The sequence below is a fragment of the Benincasa hispida genome, chromosome 4 (assembly GCF_009727055.1).
Source record: "Benincasa hispida cultivar B227 chromosome 4, ASM972705v1, whole genome shotgun sequence".
Classification (NCBI taxonomy): Eukaryota; Viridiplantae; Streptophyta; class Magnoliopsida; order Cucurbitales; family Cucurbitaceae; genus Benincasa; species Benincasa hispida.
In genome coordinates this window covers 40,416,013-40,442,123 of record NC_052352.1, presented here as the reverse complement: position 1 = coordinate 40,442,123, position 26,111 = coordinate 40,416,013, and the positions used below count along the sequence as shown (strand labels likewise).

The window sequence follows — 26,111 nt, the reverse complement described above, 5'->3', positions numbered from 1 at the left end:
TTCAAATATAAATTCTATGAATAAGATTCATAGTTATTAAATTTAATATAAATATGATTTATATTAAATGCCATAAAAGAGAAAAAGAACTATGGTTTATATATTGTATATGATGCAATATTAAAATTATAGGTTATAAATATAATATGATAAGTTAGTTATCGTATTTATTTATAATTTATTAATTATATGATAATTAAAATTTTATTTTCTCAATAACCGACCTTAGTGGGTGGTTATATGTTTTTATGGCAAATGAGTGGAATAAAGATGAAAAATTATTTTTCTAATCATTCTACAACACGGCTTACATTATTACTGATCGAGTGACTATACCATAGCATCGAGTTTATTAGACGATAGTGTTGGGATTGGTGTCCTAATTCTCTCGGAGTTTCGTTGTTTTGTAAAGATACAATGATGAATAAAATAAGTGTTATTTAATTATGGCATTTAATTCTGGATATACAAGTGGATCATGCCTTAAGTGATAACCTAAATAGGTTTGTAGTATAAGGATTAAGGTGGGATACCTGATCCTGGTGATACTACGCATACGACCCACTTTGTAGAGGTTTGCAAGTGTTGTAAACTACTATAGATGGTTGATCCTGACCATTCATGTGGAGAAGTGCGAGCGGGGGTGTCCTATACAAAGAGTTTGTATAAGACTTGGACCACGAGATGACTAGACTCTGTATATACGCCATTAATACTAGAGACTTACATCTCACCTAAACGACCATAGGAGACATGACCTCAATCTTGAGTGTTTGGGGAACTCCTGCCTTTGAGGGCGATCCTTTGATTAGTATAGGTGAGAGTGGCCAGATTGCCAACTCAGCATGCCTACCTTTTTGGGGACTTGTCTAATCTGGAAGCTGGGAAGTCAATCCATAAGATGGAATTCACTCATTTCCCAAAGCAGGGATAAGTAGAGAGATCGCTCCCTTAAGGGCTGATTCCTAAGCTTAAACATAGTGGTCACAACTTCTCTTTGGAAGAGAGGACTCAGTCATAGTAGAACTATGACTTATATTCATCAGAGGAATCAGTGGTACTTAAGGAGACAGATGTAACTATAGGGGCATAACAGTTATTGGCCCAGCTGTACTTACGAGCGGTCTGTGAAGGGTTGTCACACTTCTAATTGGTTAAGATGGACACATAATATATTTGTGGTAAGGAGAGTTCAGTTGTCGGTCTTTAGTGGAGTGCCTAGCAGTTAACGGATGGTGGATCCCATGGCTAAAGAGTTAAGATTATTCACGTACCGTTGGAGCTTCGAGCTACAGATCTATAAGGTCCTCTTGGTAGCTCAATAGAGTCAGTTGAGAATCAGTTCTTGGTGTTGATTTGAAATGTTCAAATTGACAAGAGGTATTTTGATTATATATGATATAATCGGTATGATGTATGAGATACATCTAGTGGAGGATTGATGTAAATGAGATTTACATTAAGTACTATGGAATAGAAAAAGATCTATGGTTTATATGTTTCATGAGATGAAATATTAAAACTATAGGTTATAATATAATATGAAAAGTTGGTTATCATTTATATTTATAATAATATTAATTATTGGATAATTAATTATTTTTCTTTAATAACCAATTGAGTGAGTGGTTATTGGATTTTCATGGTAACTGTGAGATAAAAGAAAATTGGTTTTCCTAATTTTAGTAAGTTTTTCATAAAAGCTTTTTGAGTTTTCTCTCGGTAAAAAGAAACTCACAGAGTTGTCAAGTTAATACAGATTTACTAAACGATAGCTTGGGCGAGCTAAACGATCGTATAGTATTTACTAAATGATCCCATAGCTTTTACTAGACGATCGCTAGCCCAAAGTAAATGATCGTGTAGTGTTTGTAGGCAATAGACATCGAGCTAAACGATCGAATATATTTTGCTAGACGATCATATAGCTTTAGCTAAACGATTGGGCATCGACCTATACGATAGGTCTCTACCATCTCCCACTTGCCCAGTCGTGTATACGATCAGTGTTTCCTTCTTCGTCTGACTCATACCCAGTCCGAGCAGAGCTCACCCTCTGGATTCTCACACTGAGAATACCAAGGTAACCTTCTTGGTGGTGTCTTAATCAACTCGACATGGTCGAGGTTTTGTGGAGGTCGTTCGTGTTGAGGAGGAGTTTGTGACCAAGGCGTTCGTTGAGGACCAGTGCGAAGTGTTCGTGTAGAGTTACGGTCGTGGTGATGGAGCGTTCGAGGTTTCTGTGTTCGAGCATTCGTGAGCAAGGAGCGTGAAGACGAGACGACAAATGTTCGTAGAGTTTTTCCTTGTTCATTTGTAGATATTCATGTTGTAATATCTGTAGTAATTGTATAATCGCATGTTTTTGTACGACTATAATTTATAATGTTCATTCATGATTGTAATTTGGAATAATCTTATTTCCGTTACTCATGGAAATCTCGAGTTCGATTTCCTTCAGATAGCTTGTGAGTCTAAACGATCGAGTATCCAGTCTTCCTCCTTCACTCTAATCCTTCCCTCAAACCAAAATCAGCCAAAGCCTGCCACTCCTTGATTGTTACACCAAGAATACTAAGGTAATCTATTGGTTGTGTCCAGATCTGTTCAAGGATCAAGTTGATACTTGTTGCTGTTCGAGGGAGTTTGAGTTACTCGTTGTGTTCGTGACTGATCCAAGGATATACTTGAAGAAAGTGTTTTTCAAAGGTATTGTCTCTCTAACCTTTGTATTTATTTCAAGAAACATATTGTAATTTATGATGTAATGCATAATTTATTTAGTATGACTGTGAATTTATGAGTTCTTTCACAATAGAGTTTGGACGATCTGCTTCCGCTCATAGGTTCTCTGTAATTAGAGTTTCTTCATCCTCAACTTCACCATCAGCTACCATAGCCATCCTCAACTTTATAGGTTCTCTGTAATTAGAGTTCCTCCATCCTTAACTTTATAGGTTCTCTTTAATTAGAGTTCACCATCATTTATATTAAACCTATATAGCGAACAGGTTGGTTCGTAACCCTTCTACTCCGTCGAGGTTCCCTTAACATTTGAGGTGTATTTGACCTACTAGATGATCCTATTTCAACAACTCTTGTTGAGATACTAGGTTCTTCAACAACTCTTGTTGAAGATTCAGTAGTTTCTTTGAAAATTTCATTCAAAACAATCTTACTTCGGGGCTTGTGCTCCCTTATGTGGTCTTCTTCAAGAAAAGTAGCGTTTGTCAATACACATACTTTATTTTTTAGGATTGAAGAAGTAACCATCTCTTGTTCCTTTGGGGTAGCCTACAAATAGGCACAATTTTGAACGTGGTTCCAATTTCTCAAGATTAACTTCGAGTAGGTGTGTCGGGCAACCCCAGATTCTAAAATAGCATAAACTAGCTTTACGATCATTCCATAATTCCAAAGGTGTCCTAGCAACACTCTTGGATGGAGCGCAGTTCAGGATGTATGCAGTAGTTTCTACTGCATAACCTCAAAATGAGTCAGGTAAGGAAGCGTAACTCATCATTGACCAAACTATGTCCAACAGGGTTCAATTTCTCCTTTTTGATACACCATTCTGCTGAGGTGTACCAAGTGCTGAGAGTTGGGATACTACCATGTTCTAATAAATAGTTCTAGAATGTTAAATCCATGAACTCTCCACCTCAATCAGATTGAAATATTTTAATCATTCTGTTTAATGTATTTTCAACTTCGGCCTTGAATTCTTTGAACTTTTCAAAAGATTCAGACTTATGTTGCATTAAATAAACATACCCATATCTTGAAAAATCATCAGTAAAGGTGATGAAATATTCATAACCCCCCTTGCTTTGACATTCATTGGACCATAGAGGTCTAAATGTATTAGCTCTAGAGGTTGTTTGGCCTTGTGACCCTTTTGAAGGATCTCATACCGAGAGTTCCATGAGCGGGTTCATATTGCTACGATTTCAAAGGGACCGAAACACAAAAGATATATATTTAATACTAACAGTTATGCATATAAACCTAATTATCGGCATGCTCAAGACACAATGAATAAGAGGGAAAGGGTTCATACTAGTTGAAGACTCTTTTTGCACGTCTGAACCCTAAGCAGCGAAAACCCTCAAACGGATCTACCAACACCCGGCTATATGTCGACTGCAACATCACGATCAGTACAATATGAACATTGCAGTGGGGACGACACCACCACAAGTGAAACCCAGGTATCCTCGGCGTGAAAACCTAAAGAGTGGGCTTTGGTGAGTTTGGTAGAGGACGGAGGACAACGCGTCGTGTAGACGATAAGCAAGTGGGAGATGGAACTTTGCTATCGTATAGCGAAAATGTTTACCATATAGAAGATCTACACCTGTCTCTTATACACATCTAGATGTGTATAAGAGACAGATCATATATAATTGAACTTCCTCTTATCAATTTGAACATTTCAAATTAACCTAAACACTGGTTCTCACTTTATCCAAGCTACCCAGGTGACTAATGGATCTGTGGCTCGAAGCTCCAACGGTACATGAATAGCTGACTAAACTCTTTAGTCACGAGATCCATCATCCGTTAACTATCAGTGATTCCACTAAAGACCAACAACTGAACTCTTCTTACCACAGATATATTTTTGTGTCCATAAGATATAACCAATTATGAGTACGATGACCCTTCACAGATGCTTGTAAGTACAGCTGGGCCAATTAACCGTTTTGCCTTTGTAGTTACATCTCACTCCTTAAGTACCACTGATTCCTCTAATGAACAATATAACATAGTCCAACTATGTGTGAACACCTCTCGGGCCAAGAAAAGGTGTGTGGCGCCACATCGTTCAAGCCCTAGAATCAGCCCTTAAGGGAGCCATCTATCTATTTACCCTTGCCTCGGGGAAAGAGTGAATTTCATCTTGTGTAGCTGAGTTCCCAGCTCCCAAATCAGACGAATCTCGAAAATGGTAGGTTTGAATCGGCGACCTGGCCACTTGCACCCATACAAATCAAAGAACCACCCTCAATGTAGGAGTTCCCAACTCACTCAGGATTGAGGTTATATTACCTATGGTCATCCTAGTGAAGTGAAGTCTCTGTCATGAACGGTGTTATATAACAAGACATTAACACTTCGTGGTCAGGTCTTATACAAACTCTTTGTATAGGATGCCCCCGCTTGCATGTCCCCAACACGAATGATCAGGATCAGACCATCTGTGACAAGTCACAACACTTGTCACCATTCCACAAAACAGGCTGCGTCCATAACATTACCAGGATAAGGTTTTCCTCCCTTATCTATTTACTACAGACCATTTTGGTTATCACTCAAGACATGATCCACTTGTATGTCACCACATACATACTTGAGTCACATACAGATAACCAGGTATTTTATGTTTATTGGTTTGTGGTAAAGCAAATAAAACAATTAACTGAGTAAAATACAAGATGTGAAGTAAATATCATATATTAATAACACAAATGTTCGTACATACTGTTTACAAACTACAGGACACGAGACTTTAGGGTATCAACCCCAACACCTTTCTAGTAAAAGATCTTTTAGTCATTTTTCCTTCAAAGCAAGACTCATACACAGGTAAAGAATTTTCTTCTAACTCATTTAGAAGTCCATTCTTCACCAATCTCTCAATCCTATTGAGATTGATGAGTCCTAGTCTTAGATGCCAAAGTTGGACATTTTTTTAGGAGAAATTTTAAGCCTTTTTGTTGAGTTACTGCAGTCTTAAACATTTCTGTGTTATGGAGGGCAGTAATTGCTAATGGTCTAGTACATAATGATTATTTTCTAGTTTTGCAGAACAAATATCAACACCATTCTTATAAATAAAAACTTTATTTAAAAGAAAGTTGATAGTATAAGATTGTTTAATATATTTTTTAAAATAAGAAATTTGTTCTGTAAAGTCAACTGGAGACCTCCCACTGCCACAGCCGAGACGACATACATAGTTCCAACCCGCATCGTCATCTCACCAGCATTTAGTTGCCTGGAGAAACTAATTCCCTGAAATAAAGAACAAACGTGGTTAGTGGTCCCATAATCTATAATCCAGGCAGAATCATCATTCTCCACTAAGCAGGTTTCAAATACAAGTAAATCATATTTACCTTGCTTGGTCTTCTTCTTTTCTGCCAAGTATTTGGGGCAGTTCCTCTTCCAATGCCTATCTTGGTTGCAATAGAAACAGATTCCCTTTGTAGAATTGATTAGTCTTTTGCCCTTTTGAGCAACAACTACAGGGTTAACTTTACCCTTTCCACCCTTCTTCTTCTTTCACTTTTTGGTGCCGGAGGAAAAAAGTACATACTTAGTCCCAGAGGTCAAGCCTCTGTTGAACTTCTTAGAAGATGAAGCAACATTTGCTTCTTTCTTCTGTTCCTTGCTTTTCATCAAGGATTGGAAGGTTTGTAACTCATTGAGTAGAGTGGTCAAGTTGTAATCAATTCTGTTCAAAACAGCATTGCTACGAAAATGAAGCAAACTTTCAGACAAAGATTCCAAATGAAGCTAACCTGACTGGATTCATCGATGCTGGACCCATTCATCTCCGCCACGTGGAAGTGGACTATCATGTTGAGAACATGTTCTCGAACAGATGTCCCTTCTTGCATACGGGCATTGAAGATTTGTTCCAGAGTGTCGTGCCTAAATTGTGTAGATGGTTGTCCGAACATTCTTCTTAGGGACTCTATGATCTCACGGGCTGTGAGTATGGGCTCATGCTTCTAGGCTAAGACTTCGTTAAGACTTGCCAAGATATACGCTTGAGCCTTATCGTTTGCTCGTGTCCAACGTTCGTAAGCTTTCCAAACGTTTCAAGTAGGATTGAGAGCTGAAATGGGAGGACAATCCTCTATGAGGACAAAACGAATATCATCGATAATCAGTATTGTGTTGATTGTGTTTTTCAACCTAGTGTAATTTTCTCTTGTTAATTTATCAATGATGAGCAAGTTTAATATAGCGGTAGCCATAATAAAATAATTCCTAAAAAAAGAACAAATTATTTATAATTAATTTACTTTGCATTAAACCACTCAAAAAACCAATCAATTTTAGCAAAAATTTTAATGTAACCTAAGTGACATTTAACTTTTGCAATGATGTTTCAGTGAGGCAGGACAAAAGTCATCGTAGGGTGATCAAGTATCCCTTCACTGAAATGAGACATTCTCAATCATTAGACAGAAACAACACCTTGTTACTGTGACTAACAGTCACCTTTGTTCGATCCAAAATCTGTTAACTTTCTTAACAATTCTTGTTAGTTTAACTCCTCATTTTAGGTTTTAGAGTTCTGCCTCAATGAGCCAATCGTAGGAAAAAACCGATTGGGACATGAAACTAAAGCAACCCTATCCATTTCTAGAGATTGAATAAAGTGTCATGCAATTTTGCCATCCTTTAGGGAGACACCCATGATGCCACGAGGCGATCAATAAAACTTTTATTTAATCTGATGAGAGAGACCGAGGGATGTGCTGTTACACGTCCCACTCGCACTTACTATAAACACTCTCTCCATTCACCTTGTTATTGACCTACCCAAAATGCCACCCATAGGGGGACACTCATGATGCCTCAAGGTCGAGTGTAGATCTCACGGTATGAATTTATAGGGAGAAACGTATAAAGGATAAAGTGAAGTATCATATATCCCATTTTCCTCCCACTGAGTGTTTTACTAGGGTTAATTAACGTAGAAAAAACCCGGCTATTGATTTTAACTAAGTGAACATTTAATTTGCTCAAAAAACAACACTTAACTTTGATGATTAAACCATTTTGATTGAAGTCTCATTAAACTCTTTAATAGACTTTAATCAAACTTGTATGCATGTAACAAATCTATCTAATTCACTTTTCCAAGTAGGTTTCCAGGTAGGGGTGTGACGTTTCCGTCAACTTAAGTACCCCAGCCTAGACATAACCCGCCTTAGATAAAAGGTCCTTTATAGATACATTTGTTACATATTTAATCTTTTATTAAGAATCAATTTAATCCTATTAAATTGATTAAAAGATTAAACTAAGATTTCTAATTCTATTAGAAATATGAACTTAGGTCTATCTCAATCATATTTTAAAACAATTTTAAAACGATGATTATAACCTGAAGTTTGTATGCAACTCTAATTATTGATTTTAATTATAATTTTATTTAGTTATAACGATTATAAATAAATGAAACAATTAAAACATTCATGCTTGACATACTCTTGTTAATCATAATATTTATAAATTAGCCTAAGGTAGTATCATGCTACATGCAATCTTAATTCATTACTAACATATATAACAATAATATAACAAGGTAATGGATCAATTAATAGCATACTTCCATACATTCATTCAACCATATATTATAACAATTATAATATAAATGATGCATGGATATGCTACAAATGCATGCATACATATACTATAACATTTATATTATATGATGCATGAACATGCTATATAATTTAAATCATGCATATACATATATTATAATAATTATAATATAAAATGATGCATGAATATAAATGCATAACCTATAGTGGGTTTTTAAACTATATGACATACAATATGACATATAAGGAAAAACATACATCATACGTATTTTTAAAACTAACAATTAATGAACTGGGATAGAACACTTAAAAGGAACTTAAAAGCTAATTATTACAAGAACAAGAACTATCTGGTTTGAAATAAATGAACCAGGCTTTGAACCGCTCGAACCGAACCGTCCATCATGGAACTCTCTGCAGTGATCGTGTAGTAAACATTGTAGTAAAAACTGCACTAACTTGTTGCATGATCTTGTAGCAAAGGCTACACGATCGAGTAACAAAAGCTACACGATCTGGTAGAGATGCTTTCTTCCTCATTGATGTAGTGCTTTAAAAAACCACTTTGAAGCTCACTGGGAACAACATGAGCGAATCAAAACTTTAAATACAGACTCTATTATAGAAATATGCCCAAAACAAGGGCCTTTACAAACAAAATTTGTAAAAGAATAAAACCTTAAAACTAAGTATCCTATCTTGAAGCATCCATCAACAAAATCACATTCATCAAAAAACCATTCATCACACGAATCATGAACAAAATGTAGAAATGACAAACCCACAAGCACTATAAAATTAAATGCAATAAAAAATGGAATTTGGGATCAGTAAACCAACAATCTGTCTCTGATACCAACTGAAGGATCTCATTAAAGAGAACCTTGAGCGGAAGCGAGATCGTCCCAATCTCCATTTTTTATAGAATAAAATATTTTATAAAAAAGAAAGCAAAAAATATGCATTTACATAAATTACAACATACTCATAAAAAGAATACCTAGGGTTTCAAACCCTTACCTTTGAAGACAGAACTTCAAGATTCCCTCGAACTGACAACGGGCACTACCACATTGGCGACCTTGGTATTCTCAAGTAAAGAACTCAGGAGTGGTGGGCTTTGATGATTTTGGAATGATGATGGAATGATTTGAGAGAAGAGAGAAGGGAAAGGAATTTTTGAGAAACTTACATATTATTTTCTCTGTTCAATAATGTCTATCTTTTTTACTTCCCTTCTCTTGCCCGATGAAGGAGACTCTCTCCTATCAAATGCCCATAAAACTTCAACAACCCACTTACGTGACTGGAGAGAAGAGGGAGGGAGTTGTAACTCCCTCAATTCAAATAGATTAATTTTAATATATAAATAATAAAATTAATTTATATAAAATAAATATTTAATATACATAAACATGCTAACTAGCTTATCATAATATATATTAAACTACATGTTATATCAAATATAACTTATAAGCTAAATATAACCTATAGTTTCTTTTCTCTCTCATATGACATTTAATAAATCACATTTATATTAAATTTAACAATTATGAATTCAATTCATAAAATTAATATTTGAATCTTATTCAAATATTTATTTTCTCTTTCAAATGCTATAATGTACCAAATATATTATAATAATTACATCACATATAATTAAAATAACTCAATTATATCATATATAATTAAATCCCTCAATTAATTTGAACAATTCAAATTAATTCAAAAATGATTCTCATTTTATCCTATTGAGCTACCAAAGGGACCTCATGGACTCGTAGTTTGAAGCTCCAACGGTATATGAATACTTATTCAAACTCTTTAATTAAATTATTCACCATCCATTAACTGTCAGACACTCCACTAAAGACCGACAGATGCACTCTTCGCACTACAGATATATTTCTGTGCCCATTGGATATAAATAATCAACAGTATGATGACCCTTCACAAATTACTCGTAAGTATAATTGGACCAAAATTATTGTTTTGCCCCTATAGTTACATCTAACTCTTTAAGTACCACTGATTCTTTTAATGAACAATAGATCATAGTCTAACTATGACTAAACCCCTCTCGGGCCAAGAGAGGGTGTGACGCCACATTGTTTAAGCCCCGGAATCAGCCATTGAAGAAGCAATTTATCTACTTACCCCGACCTTGGAGAAGGAGTGAATTTCTTTTTATGTAGTTGTGTTCCCAACTCCCCAATCAGATGAATCCTCAAAATGGTAGGTTTGTTGAGTTAGAGATCTGACAACTTTCACCCATACAAATCAAAGGATCGCCCTCGTAGGCAGGAGTTCATAACTCACTTAGGATTCAGGTCATGTTACCTATGGTCATCTTGGTGAAATGTAAGTCTCTATTATGAATAACGTTATATAATGAGACTAAACATTTCGTGATCCGGTCTTATACAAACTCATTTGTATAGAATATATTCACTTACATGTCTGTACATAAATGATCAGGATCATATCATTTGTAGCACTTTACAACAATTGTAACACATACAAAGCATGTCATACTCGTAGTGTCACCAAGATAAGGTATCCAGGCTTATCCATCTACTATAGACCATTTAGGTTATTACTTAAACATGATCCACCCGTATGTCTTTAGATACATGTTTAAGCTATAAGCTAACCTTGGATGTTAGTTTATTAGTTTGTGGTTAATGCAACTAAAGCATGAATAAAATATCATATATTTTATTAAATAAACAATGAGTTCAAAACATTTACAAACTATAGGGCCTTACAAGATTTAGGGCATCGCCCTTAACATATACAATGATCTCTACAAACTCTATTCATAGAGTTGTGATAATAATGGTTACAAGACCAAATATAAAGAGAAGACAAGAAAGTTATGAAGGTTAATGGAGAGGTTTGTGGATGAATTTGTAACTAAGAATGTTATGGACATCTAATATTAATAATATTCAAATATAATTTAGAATATTCATAATAAAATTTAGTTTTTTTTTTTTTTTTTTAATTATTCTTAGTTTATTTCTAGTTCTTTCTTATATGTTTATTTTGCTTAATTTCAAATTTTTTAGAAAGTTCTTAATTTCGTATTTTTGTTTAGTATTTTCAATTTTGTATTGATATTTATTTTATTTCAAATATTGTACTTCACCATTCTTTTAAGTTCACATTCACTATATTGTTATTTTAATGTATTTGTGTTATGATAGGCAGTATTATTATTCTAATACTCACAATTCTTACTTGTATCTTATAAAAAAAGTTGGTGAAAAAATCTAGAAAATTTGGGAATATGGTTTTTTAGATTTCTTGAAGTGATAATCAATTCTTTAAAGTCCGAGGTCGTCTACAATATTTTTTGATTAAGGTGATTTTTATTTCTAGTTTAACATTTCTGTAATGTTTTTTACATTTTTATTATTGCTTTTATAACCTTTTGATTAAGGTGATTTTTATTTCTAGTTTAACATTTCTGTAATGTTTTTTTACATTTTTTTGCTCTCTCTTTTTTTTAAAAAAAAATGTTATTTGCAAAATATTTTAAATTGCATTTGTGTGCTTTTGAACATTTAAAAACTAATATATTATTTCAAAATGTTTTCTAAACTTTTTTATTTAAGAATTTGGTTTTTAAGACCGTTTTCTCTTTAAAATGATTCTTATAACGAAATTTAATTTGGGAGTTTGAGTTTCTAGAATTTTTGAGATGAGAGATTAAAATCTTAGGAATTCGAAATTCGATTTCAAGAAAAAATAAATTTAATTAATGTTTTTAGAATACAAACTTTCTTTATTAAAAGGTTATTCTTAGGACGGATTTGAGAAATTTTTTCACATTTTTAGGTAAAGAATTTTTCATAACTTCTAATATAGCTACGTTATTGGATTGTTTCCACTCATTTTATAGGATCATGACTCCAAATAAAGAAATGAGAAGTAAAATAAGATATTTTTTAAAATATATATATAAAAAAAAAATTTGATCACCGATTTTCTCTTAACAGGTGTTGTAGAATATTAACACATTCTCCTACACAAATGACTCCCAAATTCGACTCTAATTTTTATGTCCAATCACATCATAAAAAAAATTGGTGATAACTTTTTCTATGAACAAATTTTTTTTTTTTTTAATCATTTTTAAGGATGTCGACCACTTCTCGTTGTCTCAAGCACATGATGACATGCGCAATATGAAAACACCACGGGCTACCGACCGACCGACCCAGCTAACCAAGGCTTGGGCACCAATAGCCAAACTTTGTTGAAGGGGGAGCTCTTCCCTCCTCAACCAACCACCACCGCCACGCACCTAATACAAAGACCAGCTTTCCTCATAACCATTTTAAGAATATTGTATTATCGTCCTATTTAAGATTAATTCGACTCCTTTTATTTTTGGGTATATTTCATTCATGCGAAATCTAATAATAGAAAGAATCAAGGACGGTTTTTAAATATAAAAAAATGAACTAAAATATTTACAAAATATGGAAAAATTTTAAAACTATTAATGATAAACGTTGATATCTAGATAAAAGTCTATCCGTGTCTATCAATGATAGTTCTAAACTTTTGCTATATCTTGTAAATATTTTCAACCGATTTACCATTTGAAATAATTTTCCAAGAATTCAAACAAAAGAATTTTGTTAATAAGAATAAAACAAATAAATAAAAGGTAAATTTGGAATAAAAAAGTTGAATAATTTTAAGCTAAGCTAAAGCTCAACCTTTTCTTCATATGGACATTTAAGATTAGTGGTTAAGAATTTGCTCTTTCTTATTATTCGTTTTGTGTATAATATCTTAATTTTTGTAGGTTAAATTACAAATATGGGCCTTATAAAAAATTTCATCTTTATGCATGATTTGATTAAATCTGAGACTATTTCTGAGATGTTTATCAAACCATAATAGAGATGAATTCCTACTTTTAAATTATAGATACAGAATTTCAATTTTCTCTAAATAATAGAGACTAAATTTATAATATAATAATTTATTTTTAATTATATTTGATTTCAAAAAGAGAAGTTCCATCTTAATGAATTTTGAGGATAAAAATTTCCTTTGGGATGAGATTCTATTGTTTTTAAAAATTTTATAAAAATAAGCATATTTTAAATTTGAATTGATATGGATGGTTTCCATACAATAAAATTTAGAATTTTGTTTTTTCAAAAAAGCTAGAGTTTTGATTTTGGGTCTTTTGAAATAAAGTGGAATTGGTGGTTTCCATAAATGTTTCTTTAATAAAAGTCAGAATTCTGTTAAAAAGAAAAAAAGGCTAGAATTTTTATGTTGGCTCTTTTAAAGTAAAGTGGAATATTATTTTAAAAGCAAAAAGGCTAAAAAAGAGGTAAAAAATCCTTCGACGCTAAACTCTGTGTTTTTTTTTTAATATTATTTTTATTATTTTATTATTTTTTTATCCTTCTTTTAACGGATGTCTTGAAAGTTACATTCTTAACCAACCTCCTTTTTTTTTTACCCGATGACCTAAAAGTTACATTCTTAACCAACCTCCTTTTTTTTTTACCCGATGACCTAAAAGTTACATTCTTAACCAACCTCTTCATACCTAATTCAAGAGCAACTTGATGGAATATTAAAGATATGAGATTGCGCTAAAAATCTCGATGTGTTGTAAATTCGATCTAATAAGAAAAAGGTATTCATGATTACTCTTTTCAGGAAGGGAATATGTGAATCAAATTGGTGAAGTATTTCAGATCACATCTTGATTTTGTAAGTTAGTCATAACATTTTGAGAAAAAGTTACTAATTTCCTATCTATCTATTAGAGTTCAACTAAGGATCACATCATGACTACTACATATTTGTTCGGCACTTGAGGAGTCTACCGATATAGCTAAGTTAGTAGCATAACTCTAATACCACTTTGAGGGACAATTACCCTCCATAGATCTCTACAATGATATAGTATTGTACACTTTGGACATAAATCCTCATGATTTTGTGAAAGACGAAAAGTAGGGACATTGTAAATCTCTCTTTGTCAATCAAATAAAACTTATATTTCACCAATCAAGAACTTCAATTAACGAGTAGTATCTGTTGGGTTTTATGTCCTAAAACTCGTGGTATGTAAACAATGGAGCTTCTTCTGAAAATTCAATAAAAGTGTTATTGAATAGATCTATTACTTGAATAGAAATCCAATAAACCTAAAAGTCTCTTGACTATTGGATGAGTACTTGAACTTTATGTGGAGACATAAAAGTGGATCAGGTAAGTAAGTAGTCAAAATGATCTATAGTACATGGATAAGGTTGGGTACCTTATTCTGGTAGCACTATTGGATACGACCTGCTCTGTAGTTGTTACAAGGAGTTGTAAAGTGCTACAAACAAAATGATCCTAATTCGTTCATGTTGGACATGAGGAGTGAGGGTGTCATTATGCAAAAGAGTTTGTACAAGATCGGACCATGAAATGAGTCACTCTTATTTTTTAATGCTGTTTACTGTTTAAGACTGACTATTTCCTGTCTCTTATACACATCTAGATGTGTATAAGAGACAGGCTGTTTACTGTTTAAGACTGACTATTTCAAAGCGATGACCTAGGTAACTTGACCTTAATCCTGAGCTAACTATGAACTCTTGTTTATCTGGGATTGCCCTTAGATTTGCATAGGTGAGGGTTGAATTAACAACGCTGACCCAATATGACTTTCATTTCAGGGGTAAGACTGGATAGATAGCTAGGGACATAGGGTGCAAGCTACCTGCTTTAGGGATAGTAGAGAGGCTGTTCCCTTAAGTGTTGATTCTGAGGCTTGAACAAGGAATCCCGTCCTAATGAGAGAGACTCAGTTTTGTGATTAGATCACAAAACAATTGTTCATTAGGGGATCAGTGGGACTTAAGGAACAAGAGGTAATTTCGGGGGTAAAACAGAGATTTGACCTAGCCGTTATTACGAACAACCTGTGAAGGGTTAACTTACTAATCATGGTTATATCAAGTGGACATAATATATCTACAGTGAGAGGAGTTCAGCTATAGGTTTTAGTGGAGTGACCCATTAGTTAACGAATGTGGGTTAGATCGGTCTATGAGTTTAGTTGATTAATCTCGGATCGTTGGAGCCCATGATCTGTAGGTCCATGAGGTCCCCCTACTAGCTTAGAAATGGATAGCTCTAAAGTAGTGTGATAAGTTAATTTAAAACGTTCAAATTAGAATCAAAAGGAATTGGAGAAAATATATTTAAATATGATTTAAATATATGAAGATGAATTTGTGTAAAAATTAATTTAATATTGGATATTAAATTAATTAGAATTATTTAAATTGTTTAAATTATTATTTATTAATTTTATTGGAAAATTAATTTGTAAAATTAATAAATTATTATTTTAGAAATAAAATATTATTTTAAAATCAAAATGGATTTTGAAAATTGAAAATTACATAAAACATGAAAAATGGGGTTTTCATTTCATCTTCAACTAGCTTACTTGGAACCCACCACCTACTCCTTTGCTTTACTCCAAGCATGAGTTGCATTCCATGCAGCAAATCTCTTTGCATGATAGTCTGCAATATATTGAAGAGATTGGAGTGAAGAAAGGAAGGAGAATCGACTGAATTTTTGCTGAAAAATTCGGATGAAGAAGGTGTTCTTCAATGGGATCTGTTCAGTGAGTTTTCTCTATATTCCCTTTGATTCCAACTTATTTTGAGTCCCAGAACTCCATCTAGAGCACCAAGAGGATAGTAGGGAAGATCTTGTGGTGGTCTACACAAGGATTCAGAGGATTTTGTAGCTGAAAATGGAGATTTCGTTGGTTCGGCCAAGGTATGTTCTTGAAACCCTTTATACTCTATTTTAGCATGTTTCTTTTCAACCAAAATTAATGAATTAGAATGCTTATAGATCCTGATTTCTTCCACTGCGTGATGGTGTTCATCCAGCAGTATCAGTAGTAAGAATGGGTTGAACCATAGGGAACCCTAAGATAAAATCTCTCTAAACTAAATTAGTATTTAGAAAGTAGTAAAATCTAGAGGGGTGAAGGAATCGAATTCCTCACAGAAACGAGTGAACACCATATAATTTGAAATTCAATTTGAAGAATTGTGAAATGCAGAGAAGCAAACATGCTAAAAAATTACAAGATAAATATTGGAGTTCTAAACATGCTTGACGAAAAACCTCTTCACGCAATTCCTCTTGAAATGTATGTATACAGGAACTTTACTCGCCTCTCTACGAATAGTGAAAAACCTTCAGCAGGGACCCCACCACTCGAATACCTTGTTATTCTCAGGATACAAGAAATAGAAGTATAGGCTTCAACAATGTTTTTAGCAGGGAATGTGTAAAATTGCATACAGAATTCTCCAGGACAATTTTTTTTTAGAGAGAGCTTCTTTTCTGTGTCAATCTTTTGTATTTTGTGTTTTTGATAAAGGAGAAGAGTGAGGGAGAGGGAGTTACCCTCTCACATTCGGCAAAAATAACTCCCCTATCATAAGGAGTTGTTTTAATATTATATTAGAATTAGTACTAATAATATAATATTTACATAATATGGTTAACTAACTATTTAATAAACCATATTATATGCATTATAATCATATTAAAATGCAACTCTCTCTTATAAGCTATAGTTTTAATATGAACAAATTTACATTAAGTTTTAACCTATAATATTTATAAAAATAATATTTGAATTGCACTCAAATAGTTATCTTTAGCATATTATATAGTTATAAATCATATTTATAATGAACTATATATATTATAATGTATCAATATACATTATACTTTATATTAATCAATAATTAATAGCTTAAGTTCTCTTAAATAATTTGAACATTTTAAATTATTCCAAAAACAATCTTTCCTTGTTTCTATCTTTATTGAGTTAATAAGGGGACCTTATGGACCTACAAATCAAAGCTTCAATGATACGAGAGTAATTAATTAAACTCTTTAATTAGATTAATCAATATTCATTAACTATTGATTACTCTACTAAAGTTCGACAGCTACACTCTTCGCATTGTAAATATATTTTTGTGTCCATGGATTTAAACAATCAATAGTAAGTTGACCCTTCACGAATTGCTCATAACTACAGCTAGGTTAAATTACTTTTTTACCCCTATAGTTACATCTAACTCTTTAAGTACCACTAATCCCTCTAATGAACAAACAATCTATAATCCAATTATAAACTAATCCCTCTTAAGCCAATGAGAGGGTGAGGCCGTATTATTGAAGACCCGAAATTAGTTATTAAGGGAACAATTCATCTACTTTCCCTAACGACGGAATGAGTGAATTTCATCTTGCGTAGAAGTGTTCCCAACTCCCTACTTAGAAAAATCCCCAAACGGTAGACATATTGAGTCGGTAAAACTGGCCACTCTCATCCATACAGATCAAAGGATTGTTCTCATAAACAGAATTTCACAACTCACTCAAAATTAAGGTTAAGTTACCTATGGTCATCCTAGTGAAATGTTAGTCTCTTCAAGTAATGGTTTAGAAACCAATCATTTCGCGGTCCGGTCTTATATAAACTCTTTATATAGGATATCCCCACTCACATATCTTCACATGAACGATATGGATCATATTGTCTTAACACTTATAACTCATGTAACAGTTACAAAGTGGGCCGTATCCATATTTTCATCAAGGTAAGACACCCAACCTTATCCATGTATCGTAGATCTTTTAAGTTATTGCTTGAACATGATCTATTTGTATGTATACCATATATTATTCAAGTTACATTAAACAACCTAGAATCATAATTTATTGCTTTGAGTTAATGCAATCTAAATGTCAAATAAAATAGTTCTTATTTTATTAACTAAATTATTTGTATCTACAAATTACAAACTATGAGATTTAGGATAATAAATCCAATATGGGGTTTGTAGTTTGATTTAACAGGAAAACTAAATGCAGGAAAGTAAGATAAATTAATAGAGAGAGACAGCGAACAAGGGTTATCTTCACTGATTAAGAGACTCTTGGGCTATTTATAGATTAGTTCATTGATTTATTATGTAATTGTTCATAGTTATCTACTTCTCAAGCCTAATCGCATGTATGAAAATTTAGACAAACTCCCTAGAAAAAACCAATGTGGATATCAATTCCTAAATTAACTAAGAGATATCACACAAGCCTATTTACTTAAGCTAATTGCATTAAGCTCTTGGATTGATTATGACATTAAGTTAAATTTTCTAAATCTAACCTAATGCATTTCCATTCCTTAGGTTTCACTATCTTTTACTATCGGGTGATCCTAGAATCCTAGCAATCGAACCATAGCTATAACTAAAACCTATTGCTACTCAAATTAAGCATACTTTGGATGCAATTACGGACACCTACAATATGCATAGCATGGGTGAATACACATGAGTATTAGTGATTAAGTCGTAAATTAATATACTATCATACTCATCATAGACATTCAAGCAAGGAATAGAAATCAATAAGAAACAGGGAATCCCAAAAACATACATCAAAATCTTATAAAATTCATAGCCCAACAAACCTAAAAAATTGACGTTTGGGCCTTCAACCGTTCATCGAATCCGAATCTTCATGTCAAAATATACATATCTCAAAATACAAAGTAAATTCATGGGTTTTGGCTAAGAATGGCAAAAACCGATCTTAGAGCAATGAAATCGGCCTAACTCTCCTATTTCCTTAACCTAAAATGAAAGAAATATATATAGAAATCGCGTTGACAAAGTGGCACTGAGGGGCTAGCGCCACGACGCTATGGCCCTCAAAGGCTACTTGTCGAAGTGCACTACGTGCTAGCGTGCTCGATTGCTTGCATGCACGTCTTCACTTTTTCGCATGCCCATGTAGTGCTATGACGCTTGCATGCTTTTTCCTTAAAAGAAAATGAGCTCTTGGGAAAAAGCACCAAGCATGGCGCCGTTGTGCTACACTCACAGGGGTCTTTTGGTCATTTTTTCTCCTTTGAAGTATGGTTGCTCTTTTTAACTGATTAACCCCAAACGATCCGTGATGGTCAATTTTATCTCCTAGACACTCAATACCTGTAAAATCATTAATTAGACACATTAAATCGAGTAATAGCTTTAAATTAAGCGGAGCGAGATAACATATTTTTGGTGCTATGACTTTGCTTTTGCTTTCACCCAAAAGCTCTTATACTAATGAAGATTAATGTCCTCACTTTAATACTTATGATCCTCCCCTTTATCATTAGAAACTAAATATATAGGCCCTTTTTATAGTGTTTGGTTCTCATCACTTTCTTAAACTTTTTAGATGTGGGACAAATGCTCTTCTAATATTTTGCCAAAACACAACAACTTTAGTTTGGAGAGAAAATGAGAATTTAGTCACCATATACGAACTATTTATAAACATTTTATGAATCCATAAGAATTAAATTCTAATTATAAACTAAATTTAACTAGCTTTCTCCCAAACGTAAAAATAAAATCTACAATATAAACCGAAAAGTAACTAATTGATTATGATATTGCAATTTATTCCACTTCATAAAAAAAAATTCAAATTTAATTATTAGTTATGGTTAAAGTTACAAGTGTAATCTAAGCATTTCTTTTTAATTATCTAAGATACACATATCTATTAGATACAAAATTAAAAGTTTAGGATTTCATTAGTCATAAATTTAAATTATATATATCGATTAATTTTAAGAAATTTTAAATTTTTATAAACCTAATAGACACGAAATTAAAACTTTTAGAAACTTATTATAATTTTGAAAGTTCAAGAACTAAATATATATATCAAATCTCAAAGTCCAGAGATTAAATTTGTACAAAAATAAAATGGAAATAAAATGAAGTAAGTCATGTTAGCCGATCTGACCGTAATGAAAATTGGTGTAATCGCAATAGGATTTCATTGATAGATCAATTATAATAGGCTACAATCGCAAACATAATTAGATTGTTTTTTATCGCATTTACTTAGAATTGTGAATCTGTCACATTTCTTGCTACCGTTACTATTTCAGCTATTATTCAGGGTTAAACAGTAACAATAATGATAATAGTAATAGTAAATGTGACAAATTCGATAATGATAACAGTGACAGTAATTGTGGCAGATTCAAGTCATACTTATCATATACTGTAATAGTAACGGTAGCGGTTACAATAACATAATTTCAAAACGCATTTGGATTGATCACTCTTTCGCTCATCAATCAGATTACACTTTTTGATTACCGATTTGGAAGTGGGTCTCAGATGTCAGTACGGGTACATAATACAAGAAAACAACACTAAACATAATCAATTGGGATTAATTTTCAAAATTAGGATTGAATTATTACGTTTCACCGGGGGTAATAATGTTCCCTAAAAAGAAAGGAAGGAAAATATGATGCAAAGAGAAACGAAAGGATAAAAAAAAAGTAAAAAAATATAGGATTCACGCTCAAATCCAATCTTGATACCACAACCAAGGTAATCTCATATGTTTATGTCGTCAAACGTGGGTGGAGCTAAGTGCATTAAAAATTTGGAAAATTTGGAAAAAAAATTAAAAAAATCATACCAAATCGATCCATTGGTATGGTTTGATTTTTTAGTATAAAATTAGATATCTTAATTTGTGATAAAATAAATTTTTTTTGGTTAGGATCAATTTCTTAATGAAAAACTAAGTCAAAACCGAACCAAATCAAGGGTACATATATACCTTAAAAATTAAACTCTAATCTCAAGTCTCTTTTAGTATTTTAATTATTATGGTGTATGTATTTTTGTAAGATACAACAATTGCATGGATGGTGCATCGAGACTTCGATTTTTAGGGAGGAAGTTCATGTCAATTACCATTGAGCTAAATTCATTTTGACGTGATTGTTTAGAAAAAATTACAAATTATTATGATGCATATATGTTTGTTGAGAAAAAAAAAATAAAAATGTTCAATTTAATTTATAAAAAGAATCCTAATTTAATTCGAAATAGTAAAAAAAAAAAATCATTCAAAACAAAGCATCGGAAAAAAAAGGAGAAAATGTCAAAAACTGAGAACCAAATCGAATAACAATTAATCTATTGATTTTATTATTGATGGGACACTGGAATGGTTCCGATCCTTTTATTATAAAATCGATTAACCCAGGTTTAGTTCTTGGTTGTCTCCAAAATCGACAAAAATTGAACCACGTTTCACCCTTAATCTAAATATCTAAAATTAATAATTTCAATATATAAATTTTAGAAGTATTTCCATGTGAAAGAAAACACACTTAAAGCCAATGGATACAAATTAACCTTGCAATTATTCTCAAGGAATGACTTCCTTCACAACTCTTTGAAACTTCAAAAGGCATTCCAACTTCAATGCAAACTTTTAAAAACTAATATACATATAGATAGAAACATGATTAAACACAGTTAATAGAGACAAGAACATCACTCTCCTACTTCAACTTCAAATCCTTGATCAAGCGATGCCTTGACAGCATCAAGCACTAGTTGAGTCTTTCGGCTAATAATTGGCCATTTTTTCTTAGGTTTAGTGCCATTTTGTTTGATCTTATTAACCAAATGAGAGAACTTTCTCACCATATGAGCCTCTTGAGGAAGATCGGTAGGGACGATATGTTCGTCCGGTATCGGTCCCCAACCGGTCATAAGATGAGCGAATCTCGATTTCGAGTGGGTAGAGAAACGAGCCTCTTTCTCATCGTAAGGTATAACGAAATCAGTGAGATGTAATGTTCCATTTGTTCCTATGGCAGTCAAGTTTGTGGTCATATTTGATAAGAATGAGCAATAGAAAGTTGCTATTTTTCCATCATCCCATAAAAGGGAGCATCCACATGATAAAATTACACCGCATTCATTTCGAATAGGATTAGGTAAGGCAATCACTTTTTTAGGTAATTCGAAATTGGCAGCAAATAGGATTGAACGAATACAATACCATCCGAAATCACCTAAAGCACCAAGTCCATCAAACTCCGGTTTTATGCGAATATCATTTGCTAGGAAGTTAGAATCAAATGCATAAGTGAAATCACTGTATACCTGTGATACAACCAAAAAAAAATTAAAAAAAATAAAAACATACAAAATCTATTTATTAATTAATTATCCAAAATTAGAAGAAAAGTTTAATTTTTGAGAATTTTTTACTGATAGAAAAAATGTCAAACTATTTATAGAAATAACATAAAAAAAAAAAATACTGATAGACTCTGATAGACTTCTATCAACTTCTATAAATGATGTATCAGTTTCTATTACTGATAGTATCAATGATAGACTTCTATCTGTTTCTATCACTGATAGACATTAATAGACTTCTATCTATATCTATCTATGATAGATATTAATAACAATGTTTATCACATCTATAATGAAATTTTGCTATTCGTGTAAATATTTTGCCTTATTTTTCTTTTCTTTTCTTTTCTTTTTTTTTAAAATTTTTTCCTTAATTTTTTACCATTAATTGGCTTAAGTATATTCATAATAACATAAGCAAGTTAAATATTTTGTTCCATAGATATCACATATGCAATAATGTGGAAGGAAAATCCAAATAGACTAAACAAGGAGAAGTCAAAAGCTAAGGTCCTTCTTTTGTTTTTATTTTTGAATTTTAAAGGCTAAATTAAAATAGAACTCAAAACTTAAGTATTAAATATGTGATATTTTGAAATTTAGGAACAAAATGAAAAATTATACCCGACGGAAAAAAAATTTTCCCAAAAAATTAATAAACTATATATAAAAACAAGTGTAAAGATGGAATAGATGAAAAATTACAAGATTGTGAAATGGAATTAAAATGACATACCGATTTGAGTTGACCAAACTTGTTTGCATCAGAAAGAAATTCCTTCATCATGGCGGTACGAGGATTGTGCATCCACATGGTACCATCCATGAACTGAACTCCATTGGCTTCACAAGCTTCAAGAATCTTGTCAAACTCAGCTACATTAAGAGCCACTGGCTTCTCGAGGAGCACGTGCTTCTTCTTCTCGGCGGCGAGCACGGCCCAAAGCAAGTGAAGACTGGTCGGAAGGGGCATATAGACGGCGTCGATTTCGGGATCATCCAGTACAGCTTCGTAAGAACCATAGATTTTAACCTCAGGATTCAACCCATTGTCCGATGCAAATTTCAAAGCCTTTTCCCTTGAACGACTGCCGATTGCTAAGACAATGGCATTGGGAGCAAGAGCAATAGCTCGAGAAACTTTCCGAGCAATCTCCGCCGCACCGATGATTCCAAAGCGAACCACTGTTTCACCCATCTCGGAGCTTTGGAGGTTGCCAGAAGAAGTGAAAGGGATCCATTTATATAATATAGGATGAACATCTAAGTTACATCCTAATAAGCATTATTGAACTTTTTGGCCTCTTAAAGACGATGTGCATTTAGAGGGCATTTGTTCCATTTAATTTGAATTTAATATTATGGTTATTATTACCCCTACCTTTTCTCTTTTAGGCCTATTCTTTTATTCGGTTAATTAAGTAAAAGATAATTCTTTAATTAAATATTTTGATAGGAGGTGTTTATATTAAATAAAAACTTTAGGAATTAGTCTTCTCTCTATCTTATTAATAGGGGTGTATACTGTCAATTTTGGGAGAAAACCGACAAAAAAAAAAGAGTGTGAAATTCGTCCGACCATCAGTCGGTTCGGTTTTTTTTTTTTTTAGGAGCCAAAGTAAATGAAAAGGAAAGATAAATTGATAATGTATTATTATTATGTTAATAAAATTAGCAATTTTTTTAATTTAAATCAATCATTTTTTATGAAAAATTTAAATAAATCATGTAATGGGTTTAAAAATTAGGTAACACAAAAAATAATAAATAAATCAATAGTAAAATAGTAAGCTTGGACTTGGGTTTGTGGTAATGGACTTGCTTTTATACTTTAAAAAAAATAAAAAAAAAATTATATTCGTTAGTCAGTCGGTTGGTTTTCAACTTTTTTTCAGGAAAACTGAAAAATCAACCAACCGATCCCTAGTCTCAACTGACCGACCTTAATTCGGTCGGTTTTTGTCGACTTGATGTACACCCCTACTTATTAAGTAATCAAGTTTCAAAGAAAGGCTGGAAAAGAGAAGCACAATTCCTTAGAAGACCATTATCATAGATCAAAATATGTTACTCTTACTCATTAAAGATCATCTAATCCAAAGATGTTACTTTTTACTTATATGTTTCTGAGGAAAAAAGTATCGATTCTTTACTATGGGCAGCAACCCACATCTATTTCAATCTATATATGTGTGGTTGTTTTTTCAGCCACATTAAAGTGGTAAAAAAATCAAATCAAATCGATTGTGCAATCAAGAGAATCAGTGCGATACAGAAAAGTAAAAGAAATAACCAGTCTTTATTCTAGTGATTGTTGATTCTTGGTAATTGAAATCCAATGACACATTATTATTGTCTTGTCTTTAAAAAGTTAATCAAATGCCTACACACAACAGATGTTGTATGCAATTTTGAGTTATCACATGTTTTTAATTCATATTACTATTTATTTTGATTTCATGTTTATCATATAAAAATTGATATTTTATGCATGCTTTGATTGTGTTCATTTGAATTATGGTTTTTAGGTGAAAGCTTCCTGTATGCATAGATTTATGCCAGACCAGACATCAGTTTTATTATTGGTACGCTGGGCAGGTATCAAGCAATTTATAAATGGATCATTGAAACGAAAGAACCTGTCTTGAGTAGAAACGTGGATCGTCCCAATCCCAATTTTTGGTTTTCACATAAATGAATTTTATAGAATACAAAGTTATGCAATAAACTATAAAATTTATAGCATGCTAATAAAATTAAAGAAAAAGAAAATTAGGGTTATAGTAACTCTTACCTTTGAAGAATTTTTATTCAAATGAATTCCCTTCTCCGGATTTTCACGAACAAAATACGATCGATCTCCAAATAGCCACCACCACGAAAATTTTCCCTGTATTCTCTAGGATGAGAATCCCAGGAGTTAGGAGTTATGTGGGCTCTTGGAATTTTGGGGGGGAGAGATTGAAAGGAATTGAGAGAAGAGAAAGTCTGGGAGAAAAATTTCTTGTAGAGAATTTTTTGTACACTGAAAAACAATTTTTTCACAACTCTTCAAGAAAAAATCTCACCCAACCACTTCTCACTCACTATGTGAGTTGAGAGAGTTAAGGGGAGGGAAGTTATTTCCCTCTCTTTAATTCATAAAAATAAATTAATTTAAATTTAAATAAAAACTATTATATATATAACTATAGGTTACATGACATAAATCATATAAAATATGGTTTAATCTTGTATCGCATATAATATAACCTATAGTTTTACTTTTTTCATCAATGGTATTTAATATAAATCTTGTTGATATTAAATTTAATTATATGAATCAAATTCATATAATTAATATTTGAATCATATTCAAATATTTATTTCCTCTCAAAATAATCTTTATATTATAAAATATCAAATACAATATAATAATTATATCATATATAATTTTGACATTAAGTAGCATTAAACCCACAAATCAATAAACTAACATCCAAGATTATCATCTGTAGCTTAAACATGTATATAGAGACATGCAGGTGGATCATGTTTAAGTGATAACCTAAATGGTCTGTAGTAGATGAATAAGGCTAGATACCTTATCCTAGTGACACTACGAATACGACCCACTTTGTAGATGTTACAATTGTTGTAAAGTGCTACAAATGAT

The 26,111-nt window shown here is 32.4% G+C and overlaps 1 protein-coding gene across 1 annotated transcript; it reads right to left on the bottom strand.

Moving 5' to 3' along the window:
• Window positions 1-21,618: 21,618 nt before the first annotated feature.
• Window positions 21,619-23,893, bottom strand: LOC120075216 (uncharacterized oxidoreductase At4g09670-like). Its single transcript, XM_039028428.1, has 2 exons — window positions 23,193-23,893; window positions 21,619-22,417 (listed from the first exon to the last, which is right to left on the bottom strand). Exons 1-2 carry the CDS (start codon window positions 23,652-23,654, stop codon window positions 21,800-21,802), a joined length of 1,080 nt encoding a protein of 359 aa, XP_038884356.1. The 5' UTR covers window positions 23,655-23,893; the 3' UTR covers window positions 21,619-21,799.
• Window positions 23,894-26,111: the final 2,218 nt, after the last annotated feature.

Coding starts and splice junctions, on each gene's coding strand:
- LOC120075216 (XM_039028428.1), bottom strand. CDS start 23,654: ATGGGTGAAACAGTGGTTCGCTTTGGAATCATCGGTGCGGCGGAGATT. Junction 22,418..23,192: donor AGTTTGGTCAACTCAAATCG/GTATGTCATTTT, acceptor GTTGTATCACAG/GTATACAGTGATTTCACTTA.